Source organism: Oncorhynchus masou, chromosome 12 (genome assembly GCF_036934945.1).
Source record: "Oncorhynchus masou masou isolate Uvic2021 chromosome 12, UVic_Omas_1.1, whole genome shotgun sequence".
Lineage (NCBI taxonomy): Eukaryota > Metazoa > Chordata > Actinopteri > Salmoniformes > Salmonidae > Oncorhynchus > Oncorhynchus masou.
In genome coordinates, this window is record NC_088223.1 from 19,436,861 (window position 1) to 19,460,769 (window position 23,909).

The window sequence follows — 23,909 nt, forward strand, 5'->3', positions numbered from 1 at the left end:
TATAAATACAGTAAACATAAAACCATTTCTTTTATACATGACCCTAAGCATGATGGGATGTTAATTGCTTAACCAACTCCGGACCACACCGGTGTAAGCACCTGCTTTTAATACACTTTGTATCCCTCAACTACTCAACAGTTAACATTATTGTCAGTTACCTGTATCTATAGATGAAGAGGGAGGAATAGAGCACATAGTGCTGTTCAGAGGTGTACATAGTGATAATGCAGTATAGGGCAGTTATTAGTATTACAGGTCATTGATGGAAGGTGTAGTGACCGACTCAATGCAAAGTCTATTACTCCCCATGAGCCCGAAAGCCTGTTAGCAACATCTATGGGGGTAAGTGCTCGCACCGAAAAATAGTGAAAAACAACTGTCCAAGTCCATTTCATTCCTTTGTCAGCATTGTATTACCTGACAACGTATCGGGGGGTAATTCATTAGGTTACAGGCTATGACTCTGGTACCAATCTCCCGCTCTCTCAGACACTGGCTAGTTTGGCCACTCAATTATAGGGCTTCTGTTTTAAGTTGGCCGATAAGCATCGCGTTAGGGCAGCTCCCATTTTACATCACCAATCCCGGTCTTTCAACTATATATCAAGCTGTGATGGCTCCATCACATCTGGTGCGAAGGATAAGGTTCAGCCAACACCTGACAGCTTTAACAGACCTCCTAGCCACTCTCCAAGGGCGACTAGGAGGGTGGAAAGACACGTCCAGCAATCTTTCCTTAGCCTGAGACTTAAACTGACAGTTACCATGGATCCCCTAACATCACACTGTTGATTCAGTATTGACTGGAGAGGCTGAAACACACAGAACACATCATGGGTGAATGGGCTGGCAGTACCGGTCATGATAAATGTGGCTCCCGCTGCTTCAGTGTGACTACAGGTGTCCGGGGTGTCGGCCTAACCACGACCCTGACCTTTACGTCTGGCTATCCCCACAGGGGGAAGAGTAGAATCCACTCAGGACAAGCTACAGCAGCAGGACAGTGGGGGGGTCAAACTGCTCTCACAACATGCCATTAATCTACATCAAGACTATATCTCATTACTTACTATCACGCATAGCTAGACTACATATCGCCATACAAACAATATATAATACCTACATAATATAACATGGCTAGACTACATATCTCTATGCAAATTACATAATATAATACCTATACTACATATCGCCATATAAATTTTATAATACCTATACTACATATTGCCATACACATGACATAATACCTAAATATTATAGCTAGACTACATATCACTATACACATTATATAATATTATATTATAGCTAGACTACATATCACAATACAAATTATATAAAATAATACCTATATAATATTATAGCTAGACTACATATCACTATACAAATTATATAATATAATATTATAAGCTAGACTACATATCACTATACAAATTATATAATATAATATTATAGCTAGACTACATATCACTATACAAATTATATAATACCTATATCATATTATAGCTAGACTACATATCACTATACAAATTATATAATACCTATATAATATTATAGCTAGACTACATATCACTATACAAATTGTATAATATAATATTATAGCTAGACTACATATCACTATACAAATTATATAATATAATATTATAGCTAGACTACATATCTCTATGCAAATTACATAAGATAATACCTATACTACATATTGCCATACACAGGACATAATACCTAAATATTATAGCTAGACTACATATCACTATACAAATTATATAATATAATATTATAGCTAGACTACATATCACTATACAAATTATATAATACCTATATAATATTATAGCTAGACTACATATCACTATACAAATTATATAATACCTATATAATATTATAGCTAGACTACATATCACTATACAAATTATATAATACCTATATAATATTATAGCTAGACTACATATCACTATACAAATTTTATAATATAATATTATAGCTAGACTACATATCACTATACAAATTATATAATATAATACCTATATAATATTATAGCTAGACTACGTATCACTATACAAATTATATAATATAATATTATAGCTAGACTACATATCACTATACAAATTATATAATATAATATTATAGCTAGACTACATATCACTATACAAATTACATAATACCTATATAATATTATAGCTAGACTACATATCACTATACAAATTATATAATATAATACCTATATAATATTATAGCTAGACTACATATCACTATACAAATTATATAATATTATAGCTAGACTACATATCACTATACAAATTATATAATACCTATATAATATTATAGCTAGACTACATATCACTATACAAATTATATAATATAATACCTATATAATATTATAACTAGACTACGTATCACTATACAAATATAATATAATACCTATATAATATTATAGCTAGACTACATATCACCATACAAATTATATAATACCTATATAATATTATAGCTAGACTACATATCACCATACAAATTATATAATACCTATACTACATATCGCTATACAAATTATATTATATAATACCTAAATATTATAGCTAGACTACATATCACCATACAAATTATATAATACCTATACTATATATCGCTATACCTAAATATTATAGCTAGACTACATATCGCCACACACAAACAATATAATACCTATATAATATTATGTCATAGATAGGCTGTATAGCGCCATACAAACAATATATAATACCTGTATAATATTATAGCATAGCTAGGCTATACACAGCCATACAAGGACTACCTGACATGATGACTCCTTGCTGTCCCCAGTCCACCTGGCCGTGCTGCTGCTCCAGTTTCAACTGTTCTGCCTTATTATTATTCAACCATGCTGGTCATTTATGAACATTTGAACATCTTGGCCATGTTCTGTTATAATCTCTACCCGGCACAGCCAGAAGAGGACTGGCCACCCCACATAGCCTGGTTCCTCTCTAGGTTTCTTCCTAGGTTTTGGCCTTTCTAGGGAGTTTTTCCTAACCACCGTGTTTCTACACCTGCATTGCTTGCTGTTTGGGGTTTTCGGCTGGGTTTCCGTACAGCACTTTGAGATATCAGCTGATGTACGAAGGGCTATATAAATAAATTTGATTTGATTTGACAAGTATATAATATAATAGCATAGCTAGAGTATATATAGCCATAGAATATATATAATAACAATATAATATTTCAGGATAGCTAGGCTATATATATATATATATATCCATACAAACTATATATTATAGCATAGCTAGGCTATATATAGCCAATCAAACAATATAAAAGTGAACAAATGTTAACACATTTCTTGAAAATCAATGCCAGAAATATCTTTATTTACAAAAGTTTTCACATTGAAGTACCTTTGGTGGAGATTACAGCTTTGAGTCGTCTTGGGTATGTCTGTGTCAGCTTTGCACATCTGGATTTGGGGATTTTCTCCCATTATTCCTGGAAGATTTTCTCAAGCTCTGTTAAGTTACATGGGGAGAGGCAGTGAACAGCAATCTTCAAGTCTTCCCACAGATTTACAGTGATATTCAAGTCTGGGGTTTGGCTGGGCCAGTCAAGGACTTCCCCATTAGTTCTCAAGCCATTCAAGCGTTGCTTTGGCTGTATGCTTGGAGTCATTGTCTTGTTGGAATGTAAATCTTCGCCCCAGTCTAAGATCGTTTGCACTCTGAAGCAGGTTCTCATCAAGGATTTGGCTCCATTCAATGATGAGCTGTGCCTGTCTTTCTCCAGGACATTGCACTTTGCATTGCGCTTCACATTCAGACCAGAGTAAAATTAGTTTAAATCAGACCCCATCTTTTTTATCTTATGCTCTGAGTCTTTCACATCATGTGCCTTTTTCTCAGGAGTGGGTTCTGTCTGGCTACTCTCCCACGAAGCTCAAATTGCTGAAGTGCTGTAGAGACTGTTGTCCTTCTGGCAGGTTCAACCATTTCAGCCAAGGAACTGTGTAGTTCTGTCAGAGTGGTCATTGGGTTCTTGTTTACCTACCTGACCAAGGTCTTTCTTGGCCGGTTGCACAGTCTGGGTAGTTCCCTATGTTTTCAATTTTCCAATGATGGAGACCACCGTATTCTTGGAAACTTTCAACAATATAGAAATTGTGTTATACACTTCACCAGATAAAATTCAGAAAGTATGAAAACCACATGACTTTTTCCACATTTTGATACATTACAGCCTTATTCTAAAATGGATTAAAATAATTTTTAAAATCATCAGCAATCTGCACACAATACCACATAATGACAAAGAAGAAAACTGGTTTAGACATTTTTGCATAATTATTAAAATAAAATAACTGAAATATCATATTTACCTAAGTACTCAGACACTTTGCTATGAGACTCGAAATTGAGCTCAGGTGCATCCTGTTTCCACTGATCATCCTTGAGATGTTTCTATAACTTGGAGTCCAGCTGTGGTAAATTCTATTGATTGGACATGATTTGGAAATGCACACACCTGTCCCACAGTTGACAGTGTATGTCAGAGCAAAAACCAAGCCATGAGGTCGAAGGAATTGTCTGTAGAGCTCCGAGACAGGATTGTTTATAGGTACAGATTTGGGGAAAGGTCCCCAAGAACACAGTGACCTCCATCCTTCTTAAATGGAAGAAGTTTGGAACCACCAAGACTCTTTCCTAGAGCTGGACGACCGTAACAAAATGTGGATAAAGTGAAGGGGTCTGAATACGTTCCGAATGCACTGTAATTACTGTACATTGGTAACCAGTTTAATTGCAGTAAGGCACCTAGGGGTTTGTGGTATATGACCAATATACCACAACTAAGGGCCGTATCCAGGTACTCCACACTGAGACATGCGTAAGACCAGCCCTTAGTCATGGTATATTAGCCATATACCACAAACCCCTCGGGCCTTTTTGCTAATTTATAGCATAGCTAGGCTATATCCACTACCGTTCAAAAGTTTGGGGACACTTAGAAATGTCCTGGTTTTTGAAAGAAAAGTGCATTTTTTTGTCCATTAAAATAACATCAAATTGATCAGAAATACAGTGTAGACATTGTTAATGTTGTAAATGACGATTGTAGCTGGTAACGGCAGATGTTTAATGGAATATCTACATAGGCGTACAGAGGCCCATTATCAGCAACCATCACTCCTGTGTTCCAATGGCACGCACGTTTTGTTAGCTAATCCAAGTGTATCATTTCAAAAGGCTAATTAATCACTAGAAAACTATTTAGCAATTATGTTAACACAGCTGAAAACTGTTGTCCTGATTAAAGAAGCAATAAAACTGGCCTTCTTTAAACTAGTTGAGTATCTGGAGCATCAGCATTTGTGAGTTTGATTACAGGCTCAAAATGTCCAGAAACAAAGACCTTTCTTCTGAAACTCGTCAGTCTATTCTTGTTCTGAGAAATGAAGGCTATTCCATGCGAGAAAATGGCAAGAAATTGATGATCTCGTACAACGCTGTGTACTATTCCCTTCACAGAGCAGCGCAAACTGGCTATAACCAGAATAGAAAATAGGATTGAGAGGCCCCGGTGCACAACTGAGCAAGAGGACAAGTACATTAGAGTGCCTAACAAGTCCACAACTGGCAGCTACATTAAATAGGACCCGCAAAACACCAGTATCAACATCAACAGTGAAGAGGTGACTCTGGGATGCTGGCCTTCTAGGTAGAGTTGCAAAGAAAAAGACATCTCAGACTGGCAAATAAAAAGAAAAGATTAAGATGGGCAAATAGAACAGACACTGGACACAGGAACTCTGCCTAGAAGGCCAGCATCCCAGAGTCGCCTCCCTCAATTAGGAACAATGTAAACACTAAAAAAATATAAATAAAACCAGTGAGGCTGGTCTAACATAAATAAAGTATAAAGCCTTTATTGCAGCATAGCAAAGATTAAGCTCAAGGCTTGGTGCTCAAGCTCAAGGCTTGGTGCTCACGGAATCAGTAGGCTATAAAACACTCAAAAGAAGCAGGATGTCTTATTTCTATAGATATATTGATGATTTAAAGCCAGGCACATTTAACAGTTAGGCTGTTGATTATAGACATAATTAAGTTGGGGTTTCCTCTCTCCTCACTTTTCTTAGACAATAAGACAAGGGCTGTTTTCTAATCTCCTCATTCTGCTGCTGCCTCTACCACATTGTTCTCAACACCAATATGCTGGTTAACTTTGCTATTATGCACATAGCAACATGGTCTAGGAAAAGGCTTCAATTCAACAGCGCACTGATCTGTTTCAGAACCGCGGACAGCAACTACTATCCAACGCGGGAGAAAGTGCATCCGTTATAAAATAATAGTCTTTTTATTGTGTTGCACCATTGTTCCTATGTAATATAACCATCCATATACAATTTCAGTAGCACGTCTTAGACTGATAGACTGTGCCATCACCAAGTCCACTCAGACAGGCGCCAATCAGACAGGTGTCTTGTAAACCATAATTATTTGTATTTTTTTTGCTACTGCTCGACTCAAAATCTTGGTCGACCAACAGCCTATCGACCAAACCATCAACTAAATGGGGTCAGCCCTAATACTAACTAAACCATTCAGCTGTGGTGCACGGCCTGACAGGTATGAATCCCCAGTTGGCCTGATCAAAGTTGTTTCCTGTCCGACCGTGAACACCTCGTACACATCTGAAAGAGCTCCCACTAAGAGGAGCATGGGGATACAGACGCCCAACTACACACGCTTTTTCAGACTTCTCCCTCCCTCTCACCTCCCTCCTGTCCTTGGCTGAGGCTTTGAACCAAACACAAAAGAACTGATTGCTTTAGCGAGGGGATACACACTTACTCACTCGCACATCCACAAGTCACGACGGACAATGTCAGCCAACCGGCCCTGATTAGATGTATAGCTTGAGATTGTCTTCAGTAGCAGTCACTGACAGTCATCATCTACGTTGGGTCATGGTTTACTAAGACGAGTTGGCTGAGAACGTTACGAAAACGATGCCTTGTTGGGAATCGGAGGTGGCTCGTTTCAGTTCCTTTTATCTTGTTCTTGATACCATGCCTTGTTTTGAGGCGACTTGTCACGTCTATGGCTCAGATTTACTAGCTAACCAACAACTGATTGTATTTGAGAGACAAGAAGTGCAACTTTATGTTTTCAATAAAAATTGGATGAAATATAGTTTACGTGTTGTCAGCCAACTGTTTTGCCCTACAGTTGAGCATGTTTTTGTTGCTAAACAACCAACCTGTCTATAAGGCAAATGCAGTTGTATATCGTATGTCGGATAGCTTTTTTTATTTAACCAGCAACCTTTTGGTTACTGGCCCAACGCTCTAACCACTAGACTACCTGCCGTCCCGTAATGGTAATGCCGGTATATGCCACATTACCTCCTTTGGTATGACTGATTGTGAGTTGATATCAATCAGCGAAAAATAAACACCGGAAGAGTTTGAGTGAGACTTTGAAAATGTATACAGTGTAAGGAAAGGAGGAAGGAAAAAGAATGAAGAAAGCATACCTTAACGTAGGACGGCTGTTTTTCCAGGATAAGATCGGCAACTTTTTTGGAAACCTACAGAGCGAGGAGACAAAAAAAAAATAACCCAGTCAGACGCTTGTAAATGCCACCCCACCTGAGAGACACGTACTACTATGGTAGAGCATGGAGAAAGAAGAGGGCTTTGGTGTCTATCTATAACATAAGTCTTTAACAAAGAGGATTCTCACAATGTGGAATATCTGTATTGTTGATCAAACCGAGACTGAATTAGCCTACACTTTACTACTAGATTTAATTAGCCTACACTTTACTACTAGACTGAATTAGCCTACACTTTACTACTAGACTGAATTAGCCTACACTTTACTACTAGACTGAATTAGCCTACACTTTACTACTAGACTGAATTAGCCTACACTTTACTACTAGACTGAATTAGCCTACACTTTACTACTAGACTGAATTAGCCTACACTTTACTACTAGACTGAATTAGCCTACACTTTACTACTAGACTGAATTAGCCTACACTTTACTAATAGACTGAATTAGCCTACACTTTACTACGAGACTGAATTAAATCTATACTTTACTACTAGCTACTTAAGAATAGCCTATTGTGTGTGGTACAGTATGTGCTGTACTGTATGTAACATTGCCATTATTCAAATAGTGTGTGTATATCATAGTCTTCATTGGTGTTTTCTGAGAAGCAAGGCCTAAAGGACACAAAAAGGTCAATGTTGCATTGATGAAATGGAATAAGAAATAACTACCAGGTTGCAGAAATAACTACCAGGTTGGGTTAACTACCAGGTTGTAGAAATAACTACCAGGTTGTAGAAATAACTACCGGGTTTTAGAAATAACTACCAGGTTGGGTTAACTACCAGGTTGGGTTAACTACCAGGTTGGGTTAACTACCAGGTTCTAGAAATAACTACCAGGTTCTAGAAATAACTACCAGGTTGGGTTAACTACCAGGTTCTAGAAATAACTACCAGGTTGGGTTAACTACCAGGTTCTAGAAATAACTACCAGGTTGGGTTAACTACCAGGTTCTAGAAATAACTACCAGGTTGTAGAAATAACTACCAGGTTGTGTTAATTTAACCCTGGACTAAATCATGCCAACCCTCTCACACAGCATGTGGTATTTACTCAGTAGAAGAAACCATGTTTGTGCACCTACACAACACACTCACAATAAATACACAAGGGACTGACTTGCCACCTCGCTACACATAACCTATAGTACGTTGTGGATAGCATCTGACTTATAAGACATTTAGGGCAAGGCTGTAGTGGGGATAACACACACACACACACACACACACACACAGCTAGGAACATAATGTTCCAGAGCCATATTGATGCTCAGTACACAGCTCCACAGTGAGGGGGAGCTGATATATTGATGCTCAGTACACAGTTCCACAGTGAGGGGGAGCTGATATATTGATGCTCAGTACACAGTTCCACAGTGAGGGGGAGCTGATATATTGATGCTCAGTACACAGCTCCACAGTGAGAGGGAGCTGATATATTGATGCTCAGTACACAGCTCCACAGTGAGAAGGAGCAGATATTTTGATGCTCAGTACACAGCTCCACAGTGAGAAGGAGCTGATATATTGATGCTCAGTACACAGCTCCACAGTGAGGGGGAGCTGATATATTGATGCTCAGTACACAGCTCCACAGTGAGGGGGAGCTGATATATTGATGCTCAGTACACAGCTCCACAGTGAGGGGGAGCTGATATATTGATGCTCAGTACACAGCTCCACAGTGAGAGGGAGCTGATATATTGATGCTCAGTACACAGCTCCACAGTGAGGGGGAGCTGATATATTGATGCTCAGTACACGGCTCCACAGTGAGGGGGAGCTGATATATTGATGCTCAGTACACAGCTCCACAGTGAGAGGGAGCTGATATATTGATGCTCAGTACACAGCTCCACAGTGAGGGGGAGCTGATATATTGATGCTCAGTACACAGCTCCACGGTGAGGGGGAGCTGATATATTGATGCTCAGTACACAGCTCCACAGTGAGGGGGAGCTGATATATTGATGCTCAGTACACAGCTCCACGGTGAGGGGGAGCTGATATATTGATGCTCAGTACACAGCTCCACAGTGAGGGGGAGCTGATATATTGATGCTCAGTACACAGTTCCACAGTGAGGGGAGCTGATATATTGATGCTCAGTACACGGCTCCACAGTGAGAGGGAGCTGATATATTGATGCTCAGTACACAGCTCCACAGTGAGAAGGAGCAGATATTTTGATGCTCAGTACACAGCTCCACAGTGAGAAGGAGCTGATATATTGATGCTCAGTACACAGCTCCACAGTGAGGGGGAGCTGATATATTGATGCTCAGTACACAGCTCCACAGTGAGGGGGAGCTGATATATTGATGCTCAGTACACAGCTCCACAGTGAGGGGGAGCTGATATATTGATGCTCAGTACACAGCTCCACAGTGAGAGGGAGCTGATATATTGATGCTCAGTACACAGCTCCACAGTGAGGGGGAGCTGATATATTGATGCTCAGTACACAGCTCCACAGTGAGGGGGAGCTGATATATTGATGCTCAGTACACGGCTCCACAGTGAGGGGGAGCTGATATATTGATGCTCAGTACACAGCTCCACAGTGAGAGGGAGCTGATATATTGATGCTCAGTACACAGCTCCACAGTGAGGGGGAGCTGATATATTGATGCTCAGTACACAGCTCCACGGTGAGGGGGAGCTGATATATTGATGCTCAGTACACAGCTCCACAGTGAGGGGGAGCTGATTTATTGATGCTCAGTACACAGCTCCACGGTGAGGGGGAGCTGATATATTGATGCTCAGTACACAGCTCCACAGTGAGGGGGAGCTGATATATTGATGCTCAGTACACAGTTCCACAGTGAGGGGAGCTGATATATTGATGCTCAGTACACGGCTCCACAGTGAGAAGGAGCTGATATATTGATGCTCAGTACACAGCTCCACAGTGAGGGGGAGCTGATATATTGATGCTCAGTACACAGCTCCACAGTGAGGGGGAGCTGATAAATTGATGCTCAGTACACAGCTCCACAGTGAGGGGGAGCTGATATATTGATGCTCAGTACACAGTTCCACAGTGAGGGGGAGCTGATATATTGATGCTCAGTACACAGCTCCACAGTGAGGGGGAGCTGATATATTGATGCTCAGTACACAGCTCCACAGTGAGGAGGAGCTGATATATTGATGCTCAGTACACGGCTCCACAGTGAGGAGGAGCTGATATATTGATGCTCAGTACACAGCTCCACAGTGAGGGGGAGCTGATATATTGATGCTCAGTACACAGTTCCACAGTGAGGGGAGCTGATAAATTGATGCTCAGTACACAGCTCCACAGTGAGGGGGAGCTGATATATTGATGCTCAGTACACAGTTCCACAGTGAGGGGAGCTGATATATTGATGCTCAGTACACAGTTCCACGGTGAGGGGGAGCTGATGTATTGATGTACGGAGGGGGGTTGGGTGAGGGAGCTTACTGGAGCCCTGAACAGAACAGATGGTCGGACTGTTCAGCTGCTGCACTCGCTCAACTGTGTGTATGTGTGTGCAGATGTTCAGCTGCTACGCTCACTTGCTCAACTGTGTGTATGTGTGTCCGTGCGAGAGAGAGGGTGAGGGTGAGTGAACGAGTGAAATAATGAATGTGAGATGGAGAGTTGGAGGGGATAGCCTCTGAAATCAACCATATTTAATAAATAAATAAAAATAGAAACCATACCTAACGCAAAGATGACTGTTTGTAAGATGCGTACGTGCTTGGTAAATTAATTCTGTGTCAGGAGCTTTTTACAAGGAGCACGTGTGTTGGCACACACAAAGAAATGTAGGAGCACAATGAAAATTATTTGAGGTAATAAAGCTCCTAAATTAAAATTACAGATCGCACAGATAAACATTTAGACGCATAGCAGTGGTTCAGTGTGAGGGGTCACTTCACTTATAGCACAACACCAGTCCCATTTAGGATCCAGAGAAAGGGCTCATCCCTGCTACAGAGACCCTTCTCCTCTTCACTCAAACAATTCATTCAAAAAACACCTCCTATTCACAAAAAACAGCAGTGTGGATAAGACCCGATCACCTGCAGGATCCCACACCACCACACAGATTAGCCCGCCCATCACCTGTGATCTGACAGAGCCCAACAGCGAGGTATAATTCACATATAATTGACTGGGATGCAGAGCGGAGTTAATAACCCAATTTTCTGCCCTCACGCCCCATGTATTTTAGCTAAGAGCTGTCAATCAGCAAAGACTACTGGGTAGCAGTAACAAATGGCACCCTATTCACTATATAGTGTGCACTACTTTAGACCAGAGCCCTATGGGTCCTGATCAAAAGTAGTTCACGACATATGGTGTAGGGTGCCATTTTGGTCTCAGCCTACTGTAAGTGTTCTTCACCAGCTGCAGTTAAGGGTCGAAAAGCCAACAGCCAATCACATCGAATTCAGAAAGACAATTAGACAGTTAGCCTATATACCCGTTAGCCTATATACCCGTTAGCCTATATACCCGTTAGCCTATATACCCGTTAGCCTATATACCCGTTAGCCTATATACCCGTTAGCCTATATACCCGTTAGCCTATATACCCGTTAGCCTATATACCCGTTAGCCTATATACCCGTTAGCCTATATACCCGTTAGCCTATATAGCCGTTAGCCTATATACCCGTTAGCCTATATACCCGTTAGCCTATATACCCGTTAGCCTATACCACTGCAGCAGCCTAACATTTCTCAATCATACACTGAGTGAGACGTTTCTATGTCAACTAATTTGAGGAACATGTTGATTTCATGCAGAGCCGTAGTGGTAATACTCCGCGGTAATTGTCACATACAACTAACTACCCACCGCAATTGGAGACCGGCACTCAATGTCCACCCTTTCCATTATTTATCCTACCTGCCTGTCTCCCCATCTCATTTCCTTACTGTCTGAAAAAAACTAAATGTTGATTTGTCTCATGTACTAAATCTATTCTTTGAGGATTTGAGAGTTCCATCTGAGGTCTGTGATGCTAAGTGTGTCAGAGAGGCAGGGAGTGAAGTGGATAAGTCCTATTTCTCTTATCACCTAAATCCCTCAAACTCAACTCTGGACCTGGAAGCCAGCTATTGTTCCCCTCGAATCGGGGACTGATTTAGACCTGGGACACGAGGTGACCTCATAGGTAAGAGTCGAGTGCCCCTGGACTATATGGTGGATAATATCATAGCCTGTTCCCCAAAAGTAGTGTCCTGTGCAGAGAATAGGATGTCATTTAGGACACACACGGAGCATGAAATCCAGGAAGAGTCCTGGTCAATATCAATGAGTGAGCTGGACCAATACACACCGCCGGCCCCTCCCTCCTCCTAATACACACCGCCGGCCCCTCCCTCCTCCTAATACACACCGCCGGCCCCTCCCTCCTCCTAATACACACCGCCGGCCCCTCCCTCCTCCTAATACACACCGCCGGCCCCTCCCTCCTCCTAATACACACCGCCGGCCCCTCCCTCCTCCTAATACACACCGCCGGCCCCTCCCACCTCCTAATACACACCGCCGGCCCCTCCCTCCTCCTAATACACACCGCCGGCCCCTCCCTCCTCCTAATACACACCGCCGGCCCCTCCCTCCTCCTAATACACACCGCCGGCCCCTCCCTCCTCCTAATACACACCGCCGGCCCCTCCCTCCTCCTAATAAACACCGCCGGCCCCTCCCTCCTCCTAATACACACCGCCGGCCCCTCCCTCCTCCTAAAACACACCGCCGGCCCCTCTCTCCTCCTAATACACACCGCCGGCCCATATCTCCTCCTAATACACCTGGATCAATACACACCGCAGGACCCTCCCTCCTCCTAATACACCTGGACCAATACATAATGCCGGCCCCTTCATCCTCCGAATACACCTGGACCGGCCCCTCCCTCCTCCTAATACACACCGCCGGCCCCTCCCTCCCTCCTAATACACACCGCCGGCCCCTCCCTCCTCCTAATACACACCGCCGGCCCCTCCCTCCCTCCTAATACACACCGCCGGCCCCTCCCTCCTCCTAATACACACCGCCGGCCCCTCCCTCCTCCTAATACACACCGCCGGCCCCTCCCTCCTCCTAATACACACCGCCGGCCCCTCCCTCCTCCTAATACACCTGGACCAATACACACCGCCGGCCCCTCCCTCCTCCTAATACACACAGCCGGCCCCTCCCTCCTCCTAATACACACAGCCGGCCCCTCCCTCCTCCTAATACACACAGCCGGCCCCTCCCTCCTCCTCCTAATACACACAGCCGGCCCCTCCCTCCTCCTAATACACACAGCCGGCCCCTCCCTCCTCCTAATACACACAGCCGGCCCCTCCCTCCTCCTAATACACACAGCCGGCCCCTCCCTCCTCCTAATACACACAGCCGGCCCCTCCCTCCTCCTAATACACACCGCCGGCCCCTTCCTCCTCCTAATACACCTGGATCAATATACACCGCCGGCCCCTTCCTCCTCCTCCTAATACACCTGGATCAATACACACCGCAGGCCCCTCCCTCCTCCTAATACACCTGGATCAATACACACCGCCGGCCCCTCCCTCCTCCTAATACACCTGGACCAATACACACCGCCGGCCCCTCCCTCCTCCTAATACACACCGCCGGCCCCTCCCTCCTCCTAATACACACCGCCGGCCCCTCCCTCCGCCTAATACACACCGCCGGCCCCTCCCTCCTCCTAATACACACCGCAGGCCCCTCCCTCCTCCTAATACACCTGGACCAATACACACCGCAGGACCCTCCCTCCTATTAATACACCTGGATCAATACACACAGCCGGCCCCGCCCTCCTCCTAATACACACCGCCGGCCCCTCCCTCCTCCTAATACACACAGCCGGCCCCTCCCTCCTCCTAATACACACAGCCGGCCCCTCCCTCCGCCTAATACACACAGCCGGCCCCTCCCTCCGCCTAATACACACAGCCGGCCCCTCCCTCCTCCTAATACACACCGCCGGCCCCTCCCTCCTCCTAATACACACCGCCGGCCCCTCCCTCCCTCCTAATACACACCGCCGGCCCCTCCCTCCCTCCTAATACACACCGCCGGCCCCTCCCTCCTCCTAAGACACACCGCCGGCCCCTCCCTCCTCCTAAGACACACCGCCGGCCCCTCCCTACCCCTAATACACACCGCCGGCCCCTCCCTCCTCCTAATAAACACCGCCGGCCCCTCCCTCCCGCTAATACACACAGCCGGCCCCTCCCTCCTAATACACACCGCCGGCCCCTCCCTCCCGCTAATACACACACCTGGACCAATACACACCGCCGGCCCCTCCCTCCTCCTAATACACCTGGACCAATACACACCGCCGGCCCCTTCCTCCTCCTAAGACACCTGGACCAGTACACACCGCCGGCCCCTTCCTCCTCCTAATACACCTGGACCAGTACACACCGCCGGCCCCTTCCTCCTCCTAATACACCTGGACCAATACACACCCCGCCGGCCCCTTCCTCCTCCTAATACACCTGGATCAATACATACCAAGAACCACCAAGACTCTTCCTAGAACTGTCTGCCCGGTCAAACTGTGCAATCGGGGGAGAAGGGCTTTGGTCAGGGAGGTGACCAAGAAACCAATGGTCACTGACAGAGCTCCTCTGTGGAGACGGGAGAACCTTCCAGAAGGACAACCATCTCTGCAGCACTTTATGGTAGAGTGGCCAGACGGAAGCCACTGCTCAGTAAAAGACACGACAGCCCGCTTGGAGTTTGCCAAAAGGCACCTAAAGGACTCGACCCATGAGAAACAAGTTTCTCTGGTCTGATGAAACCAAAATGTACCTATTTGACCTAAATGCCAAGCGCCACATTTGGAGAAAACCTGGCACCACCCCTATGGTGAAACATAGTGACAACATACTAGGAATCCTAGAAGTTAAAGAGAGACTTCCCACTCTTACAGTCAGAGCAGAGCTCCTGGCATCTCTAAAGTGGATGACAATCATACAGCAGACAAGTAATTAACTGAGAGATGAGCCTCAGCCAACGATGTGTCAAAGCTGCCAATTACACAGCGAACCTCTACCACCTCCCTATATAGCAGCCATTCTCTACAACATCTTCTGCCAGACTGGGGGGGAATCACCCATTTGTTTTGGATGGAACTCATTTAAGGGAGAAGTTCTATAGAATGTATCAATGCACCATTCCTATCTACAGTACAGTATCTACTCCTCTGCCTCAGCGAGGGAAATATTCAATTTCACATCAGCGCATCGGGATGGAGAGGCCCTCTCAATAGGTAGTTATCAATCAGAGAGAGAGAGTTCAGATCCTATAGGGAATGTCATTATGCATGTACACAATGCAGCGCAGTGGAAGTCTATATCCAAAGCTATGAATATGTGATGGAGGAGAAACCATCCTTCTCCTATGCATTTGTTTGAAAGGATCAGATTGGTGTGTAAGCAAAATTCCACCTTACCAGAGGACAAGATAGAGCTATTACCGTACATACCTACAGGAAGTGTCTAGGGGTCGTTTGCTTAACTAGGGGATGACTTGGAATTCAGCATACGATAATCTCCATCCTAAGGGGTGGGGGCGAGGTGATCTGAGGCCGGGTTAGTCATTCACAGCCTGGGTAAGGCAGAAGACTTGATAAGGCCCCTGGTCCTCTGGTCCTGGTATTGACCCCTAGGGGTCTAAGGCTGGCAGCCAGCTGTCTGCTCTGTTGAAGAGCTCTGTCAGACAGTCAGTGTTCTGTCCACAGAGGCCTCCATCTTTCATCCTACCACCGCTAGGGATCATGGCTCTGGCCCGGCCTCGCACCCTGAATAGACAGCTCTGCTGTGTGAGACACAATGCAGAGCAGGAGAAGGAGGCTAGGGAGGGAGTCACAGTGAAGGATGAGAAAGAAGGAAGAGGGGAAGGATCTAGATGTTCTACCCTTCTTCCAAAGTGTGCAGCTGCACACTCCACATCATGAATTTAAAAGCATTGGATTGGTGTAAGCATTGATTGAGGGAGTATCCTACATTGTTAAATCTATGACAGGGAGTATGCAAGTGCACACTTCGGGGGAAGTGTGGAGAATTATTTATTTTACCAGGTAAGTTGACTGAGAACACAGCAATGAACGGGGGAATAGTTACAGGGGAGAGGAGGAGGATGAATGAGCCAATTGTAAGCACATTCATGGAGACGAGGAAGGTACAGAGGGAAAGATGAGGCAGGGAGGAAAGGAGGATGCAGGAAGAGAAGGAGGATCGAGGGAGAATATGGGTTGCATATTTCTAAAAGGATTCCGATATAGTTCCTCTGCTGGCTAGCTCTCTGCCCTCCAGGCCTGGGGGACCTGCAGAGAACCTCTATAGCAATGATGCTCTTTTTAAGCAATAAGGCACGACGGGGTGTGGTATATGGCCAATATAGGGCCAATATATGGCCAATATACCACGGTTCTTCTTGGAGTGGCAGGTAGCCTAGTGGTTAGAGTGTTGGGCCAGTAACCGAAAGGTTGCTAGATCAAATCCCAGAGCTGACAAGGTAAAAATCTGTCGTTCTGCCCCCAAACAAGGCACTGTGGAGAAGTGCAGTCCCAGGTGGATATTGGCATGCTATATTCAGCAAGACTGCTTTACACCACTATATATACACTGTGATTAATAGTTAGTCACTGGTAGTATTTCTGCTGCAGGCCCAAAGTATTATTAGTAATTATAAACTGGGTGGGTCGAGACCTGAATGCTGATTGGCTGACAGCCGTGGTATATCAGACCGTATACCACGGGTATGACAAAACATTTATTTTTTACCTCTAATTACGTTGCTAACCAGTTTATAATAGCAATGAGGCATCTTGGGGGTTTGCCAATATACCACGACTAAGGTCTGTGTCCAGTGCATAATTTTAATTTAACTGGTCACGTCGAACGACAGATTTTTACCTTGTCAGCTCTGGGATTTGATCTAGCAACCTTTCGGTTACTGGCCCAACACTCTAACCACTAGGCTACCTGCCACTCCAAGAAGAACCGTGGTATATTGGCCATATATTGGCCCTATATTGGCCATATACCACACCCCGTCGTGCCTTATTGCTTAAAAAGAGCATCATTGCTATAGAGGTTCTCTGCAGGTCCCCCAGGCCTGGAGGGCAGAGAGCTAGCCAGCAGAGGAACTATATCGGAATCCTTTTAGAAATATGCAACCCATATTCTCCCTCGATCCTCCTTCTCTTCCTGCATCCTCCTTTCCTCCCTGCCTCATCTTTCCCTCTGTACCTTCCTCGTCTCCATGAATGTGCTTACAATTGGCTCATTCATCCTCCTCCTCTCCCCTACGATGTCATTGTAAATAAGAATTTGTTCTTAACCGACGTGACCAGTTAAATTAAAATTATGCACTGGACACAGACCTTAGTCGTGGTATATTGGCAAACCCCCAAGATGCCTCATTGCTATTATAAACTGGTTAGCAACGTAATTAGAGGTAAAAAATAAATGTTTTGTCATACCCGTGGTATACGGTCTGATATACCACGGCTGTCAGCCAATCAGCATTCAGGTCTCGACCCACCCAGTTTATAATTACTAATAATACTTTGGGCCTGCAGCAGAAACACTACCAGTGACTAACTATTAATCACAGTGTATATATAGTGGTGTAAAGCAGTCTTGCTGAATATAGCATGCCAATATCCACCTGGGACTGCACTTCTCCACTGTGCAATACAGGTGTGTGCATGCCCAGGATGAAGCAATAAGCTCAGGGTTAACAGAAATTATATACAATTGGTGATTTTGCAGTTCTATGGTCTCTGTATTCAGGTGTTGCAGAGCAATATACTGTACTGAACTATTTAAGTCCTTGTTTTGAACACTAAAGATGTTGTCGTACAATGTTATGTTGGCCTTCGAAGTGCACGGATACAGTATAAATGGCATAGCTATTTATATGTGGGAGTGAGTGACCCAGTGCTGCTCATGTCATTTCCTTCACTTACCGCTGCTTGTTGTCTCTTCAGCTTGTCTCTGTACTCCTCCAGCTCCTGCAAGTTCAGCTCAGGTGGGAGTTTCTATCATAAAAACACACAATAAAAGCATTGTTACAATACAATGAGAATGCCCACACCAATAACTTCTTAGAAGATAAAGCCATTCTGTGGAATGCTTTGGTGTGTGGAGTGAACCACCTGCCAGAAAATCAATCAAAAGATTGCTTATCATGGACACCGAACTGAAATCCAAATGCCAGCAGCTTAGAGCCGGGCAGGATTTCATTTCATTTGTTTCTTTTAGAAGCTAATCTTACTTCTTTGGAGTTTCTTCAGCATCAGCTCTAGCTTGCTTAAGTACCATTTTTCAAAAGAGCCTCCACGGTCTTCATCATTTACAAAGAGAAGAAAAAGTGGCAGAATTGTATAGCACACATGCTTAGACGTATAGTAAATTAAAATGGAGGAGCACTACTTAATTGGTGAAGAACGAACAAGGGGAAAGACTGCAGCAAAAACCTAAGCACTGAGGATGATGGGTAATTGCTTTCCACTTGGCTGAAAGTCTAATTTTGTAATCTGGAAGGTTGTTGTTCTTGAGACACTGCTAAATCTAATGAGATTTCACACCCTTCCTCCATGAGTGTTTAATCCATCAATCTAGAAGTCATCGGTGTGTGAGCAGGAGAAGACGCCACAGTGATGCTAGAGTAGATACACCCGTCAATGGGGGAGAGGTGTCCCACATAGCAAGGGAACCAGGGGGGAGAGGTGTCCCACATAGCAAGGGAACCAGGGGGGAGAGGTGTCCCACATAGCAAGGGAACCAGGGGGGAGAGGTGTCCCACATAGCAAGGGTACCAGGGGGAGAGGTGTCCCACATAGCAAGGGAACCAGGGGGAGAGGTGTCCCACATAGCAAGGGAACCAGGGGGAGAGGTGTCCCACATAGCAAGGGAACCAGGGGGAGAGGTGTCCCACATAGCAAGGGAACCAGGGGGGAGAGGTGTCCCACATAGCAAGGGAACCAGGGGGGAGAGGTGTCCCACATAGCAAGGGAACCAGGGGGAGAGGTGTCCCACATAGCAAGGGAACCAGGGGGGAGAGGTGTCCCACATAGCAAGGGAACCAGGGGGAGGGAGGTGTAGGTAGGGAGGCACCAAGTGACTGTAACTCGTCAGTGTGGACCAAGTGACTGTAACTCGTCAGTGTGGACCAAGTGACTGTAACTCGTCAGTGTGGACCAAGTGACTGTAACTCGTCAGTGTGGACCAAGTGACTGTAACTCGTCAGTGTGGACCAAGTGACTGTAACTCGTCAGTGTGGACCAAGTCACTGTAACTCGTCAGTGTGGACCAAGTCACTGTAACTCGTCAGTGTGGACCAAGTCACTGTAACTCGTCAGTGTGGACCAAGTGACTGTAACTCGTCAGTGTGGACCAAGTGACTGTAACTCGTCAGTGTGGACCAAGTGACTGTAACTCGTCAGTGTGGACCAAGTGACTGTAACTCGTCAGTGTGGACCAAGTGACTGTAACTCCTCAGTGTGGACCAAGTGACTGTAACTCGTCAGTGTGGACCAAGTCACTGTAACTCCTCAGTGTGGACCAAGTCACTGTAACTCCTCAGTGTGGACCAAGTCACTGTAACTCCTCAGTGTGGACCAAGTGACTGTAACTCCTCAGTGTGGACCAAGTGACTGTAACTCCTCAGTGTGGACCAAGTGACTGTAACTCGTCAGTGTGGACCAAGTCACTGTAACTCCTCAGTGTGGACCAAGTCACTGTAACTCGTCAGTGTAGACCAAGTCACTGTAACTAGTCAGTGTAGACCAAGTCACTGTAACTCGTCAGTGTAGACCAAGTCACTGTAACTCGTCAGTGTGGACCAAGTCACTGTAACTAGTCAGTGTGGACCCCGCTGATTGCACTGTTTGGTACTTTTTGTACAATGTATAGTGTACATGATGATCGGACTGTTATGGGAGGTCCAAGCCTGTTATATGGCATATGTCTCACTCTTCCTGTGGTGGTTAAGGCTTTAGTATGCTGGTGGGGTGTCTTGGTATATGGGCTAAGAGGTGATAGTCATCGAAACAAACTAGGATTTATTGAACTGCACAGACAAATATAGCTCCAGATACAAGCGTTGATTTAGAATTAAATGGAAGATGTCAAATAATAAGATCATAAAAGACAGAATAGCTTATAGTTTTAAGAGCATGGAAAGAAGGTCCTTCGCATATTGTCTCAGTGACAATAACAGCAACAAAGGGGAGAGTGGGTAGAAATGCCCTTGTTGCTGTTTATATCCCTTGTTGCTGAGGGTTTAGAGCTTCAGGTAGTCACATCATACAAGTAGTTGGGAGTATGGCTAGATGGCACACTGTCCTCCTCTCAACACATATCAAAGCACATATCAAAGGCTAAAGTTAAATCACGACCTGGTTTCCTCTATTGCAATCGCTCCTCTTTCACCCCAGCTGCCAAACTAACCCTGATTCAGATGACCATCCTACTCAGGCTAGATTACGGAGACACCATTTATAGATAGGCAGATAAGGGTGCTCTCGAGCGGCTAGATGTTCTTTACCATTCTGCCATCAGATTTGCCAACAATGCTCCTTATAGGAAACATCACTGCACTTTATACTCCTCTGTAAACTGGTCATCTCTGTGTACCCGTCGCAAGACCCACTGGTTGATGCTTATTTATAAAACCCTCGTAGGCCTCACTCCCCCTACCTGAGATATCTATTGTAGCCCTCATCCTCCACATACAACACCCGTTCTGTCAGTTACATTCTGTTAAAACCTCTTAAAACTCCGGGGGCAGTATTTCATTTTTGGATGAAAAACGTTCCCGTTTTAAACAATATATTTTGTCACGAAAAGATGCTCGACGATGCATGTAATTGACAGCTTTGGAAAGAAAACTGACGTTTCCAAAACTGCATAGATATTATCTGTGAGTGCCCCAGAAATAATGCTACCAAGAAACCAAGATGAAATTTCATACAGGAAATGGCCCAGATTTTGAATGCGCTGTGTTCCAATGTCTCCTTATATGGCTGAGAATGGGCCAGGAATGAGCCTGCACTTTGTTGTTTCCCCAAGGTGTCTGCAGCATTGTGACGTATTTGTAGGCATATCATTGGAAGATTGACCATAAGAGACTACTTTTACCAGGTGTCCGCCTGGTGTCCTCCGTCGAAATTATTGCGTAATCTCCAGCTGCATGCGCGTTTCCATTTTCTCCAGAGGAGAAAGGCAACTGCCACGAATGATTTATCATCGATAGATATGTAAAAAACACCTTGAGGATTGATTCTAAACAACGTTTGCCATGTTTCTGTCGATATTATGGAGTTAATTTGGAAAAAAAGTTTGCGTTGTAATGACTTAATTTTAGGGGGGTTTTCTTATCCAAACGTGATGAACAAAACGGAGTGATTTGTCCTACACAAATAATCTTTTTGGAAAAACTGAACATTTGCTATCCAACTGAGTCTCCTCATTGAAAACATCTGAAGTTCTTCAAAGGTAAATGATTTTATTTGAATGCTTTTCTTGTTTTTGTGAAAATCTTGCCTGTTGAATGCTAGGCTTAATGCTATGCTCGCTATCAATACTCTTACACAAATGCTTGTTTAGCTATGGTTCAAAAGCATATTTTGAAAATCTGAGATGACAGTGTTGTTAACAAAAGGCTAAGCTTGAGAGCTAATATATTTATTTCATTTCATTTGCGATTTTCATGAATAGTTAACGTTGCGTTATGGTAATGAGATTGAGGCTATAATAACGATCCCGGATACGGGACTGCTCGTCAGAAGAGGCTAAAGGTCCCCACACATCCCTGGGTCGCTCGTCTTTTCAGTTCGCTGCAGATAGCGACTGGAACGAGCTGCAACAAACACTCAAAATGGACAGTTTTATCTCAATCTCTTCATTCAAAGACTCAATCATTGACACTCTTACTGACTGTTGTGGCTGCTTCGCGTGATGTATTGTTGTCTCTATCTTATTGCCCTTTGTGCTGTTGTCTGTGCCCAATAATGTTTGTACCATGTGTTGTGCTGCTACCATGTTGTGCTGCTGCCATGATGTGTTGCTACCATGTTGTTGTCAACTTGTGTTGCTATCATGCTGTGGTCTTAGATCTCTCTTTATGTAGTGTTTTGTTAAGGCTGCAGCATACACTGTACTGTGGACCTAACTAACTCACCTCCAGCTTGTTGTGTCCTCTGGGTCTGTAGTAAACAGTGGGCCTAACTAACTAACTAACTCACCTCCAGCTTGTTGTGTCCTCTGTGTATGTAGTGAACAGTGGGCCTAACTAACTGACTCACCTCCAGCTCGTGCTGCACCATGTCAAAGGAGTCGTTGGAGTAGTAGACCTCCTGGATGCTGTTAATGATCTCCTGCTCCGCCTGGGGGTCGATGGGCTGCTCCCTCATCTCCCTCATCTCCTCCTGAGATACCAGAGAGAGGTGAGAAAGACAAATTACTGCATCAGTTAGGTCAGTAAGACTACAAAGCACCCGGTTGCTGGGACAGCTGGAAACAGAGGCTCTGAGAAAAAACACAACTCTCCAGAATATCTCTAGGAACCAGAGCCTGTCCATTGGGTTTATCGCTCCTGAAGTCCACAGATTACCTTCTTATTGAAGCCTGTCTGGCTGTTTCCCTGGAGAGAACTCTTCACAGACCCCTAATGAGCCTGAATATAGGCACTTATCAATAGATACCGCTCTCAGTCAATCCTCTCTTTGAAGATTGATACACCGGCCAATTTGAGAGGGCAAAGCCTGTGCAACACACGGATAAGGCATTATAGTAAAGCAATTGAGCTATGAAATAGGCTGAAACATATCAAGGACGAATAGGGGTAAATCCTCCCAATGGCAGGCAAAAGGACTGATGGAAGAAGAAAGATGCTGGGATATTCTTCAATAACCTTCACAGCATCCATTTAACCATGCCAGAGAGATAGGGTGTGACAGATGGGCCTATATCTTAGGCACTGAATATCAAAACACCTGCCTTGTGGAGAAAATAGCAACAAAAAAACGGATTTTTCCAGTAAAAGTGAGGAATCAGAGGCGAATTACAATGTAATCAAGAGTGAATTAGAGGTGAATTACAAGGGAATCAGGGGCGAATTACAGAGGAATCAGAGGCGAATACCATAAGGATCAGAGGCGAATCACAGAAGAAGCAGATGCGAAGCAGAAGAAAGAGGCAAAATAGAGAGGAATGAGAGGCGAATTAGAGAGGAATCAGAGGCGTGTGGTGAAATGTGTGAATGTATTT

At 44.3% G+C, this 23,909-nt stretch overlaps 1 protein-coding gene across 2 annotated transcripts in view; it reads right to left on the bottom strand.

The window, feature by feature from the left end:
• vps50 (VPS50 EARP/GARPII complex subunit) overlaps positions 1–23,909 on the bottom strand; it is a 231,718-nt gene that overhangs the window by 191,767 nt on the left and 16,042 nt on the right. For both annotated transcript variants that reach the window (XM_064979831.1, XM_064979830.1), the window contains exons 3-5: positions 22,946–23,068; positions 18,605–18,676; positions 7,525–7,578 (exon numbers count right to left, since the gene is read on the bottom strand). In XM_064979831.1, the coding sequence (XP_064835903.1) occupies positions 7,525–7,578; positions 18,605–18,676; positions 22,946–23,068 (249 nt within the window). The remainder of the gene's footprint in view (positions 1–7,524; positions 7,579–18,604; positions 18,677–22,945; positions 23,069–23,909) is intronic.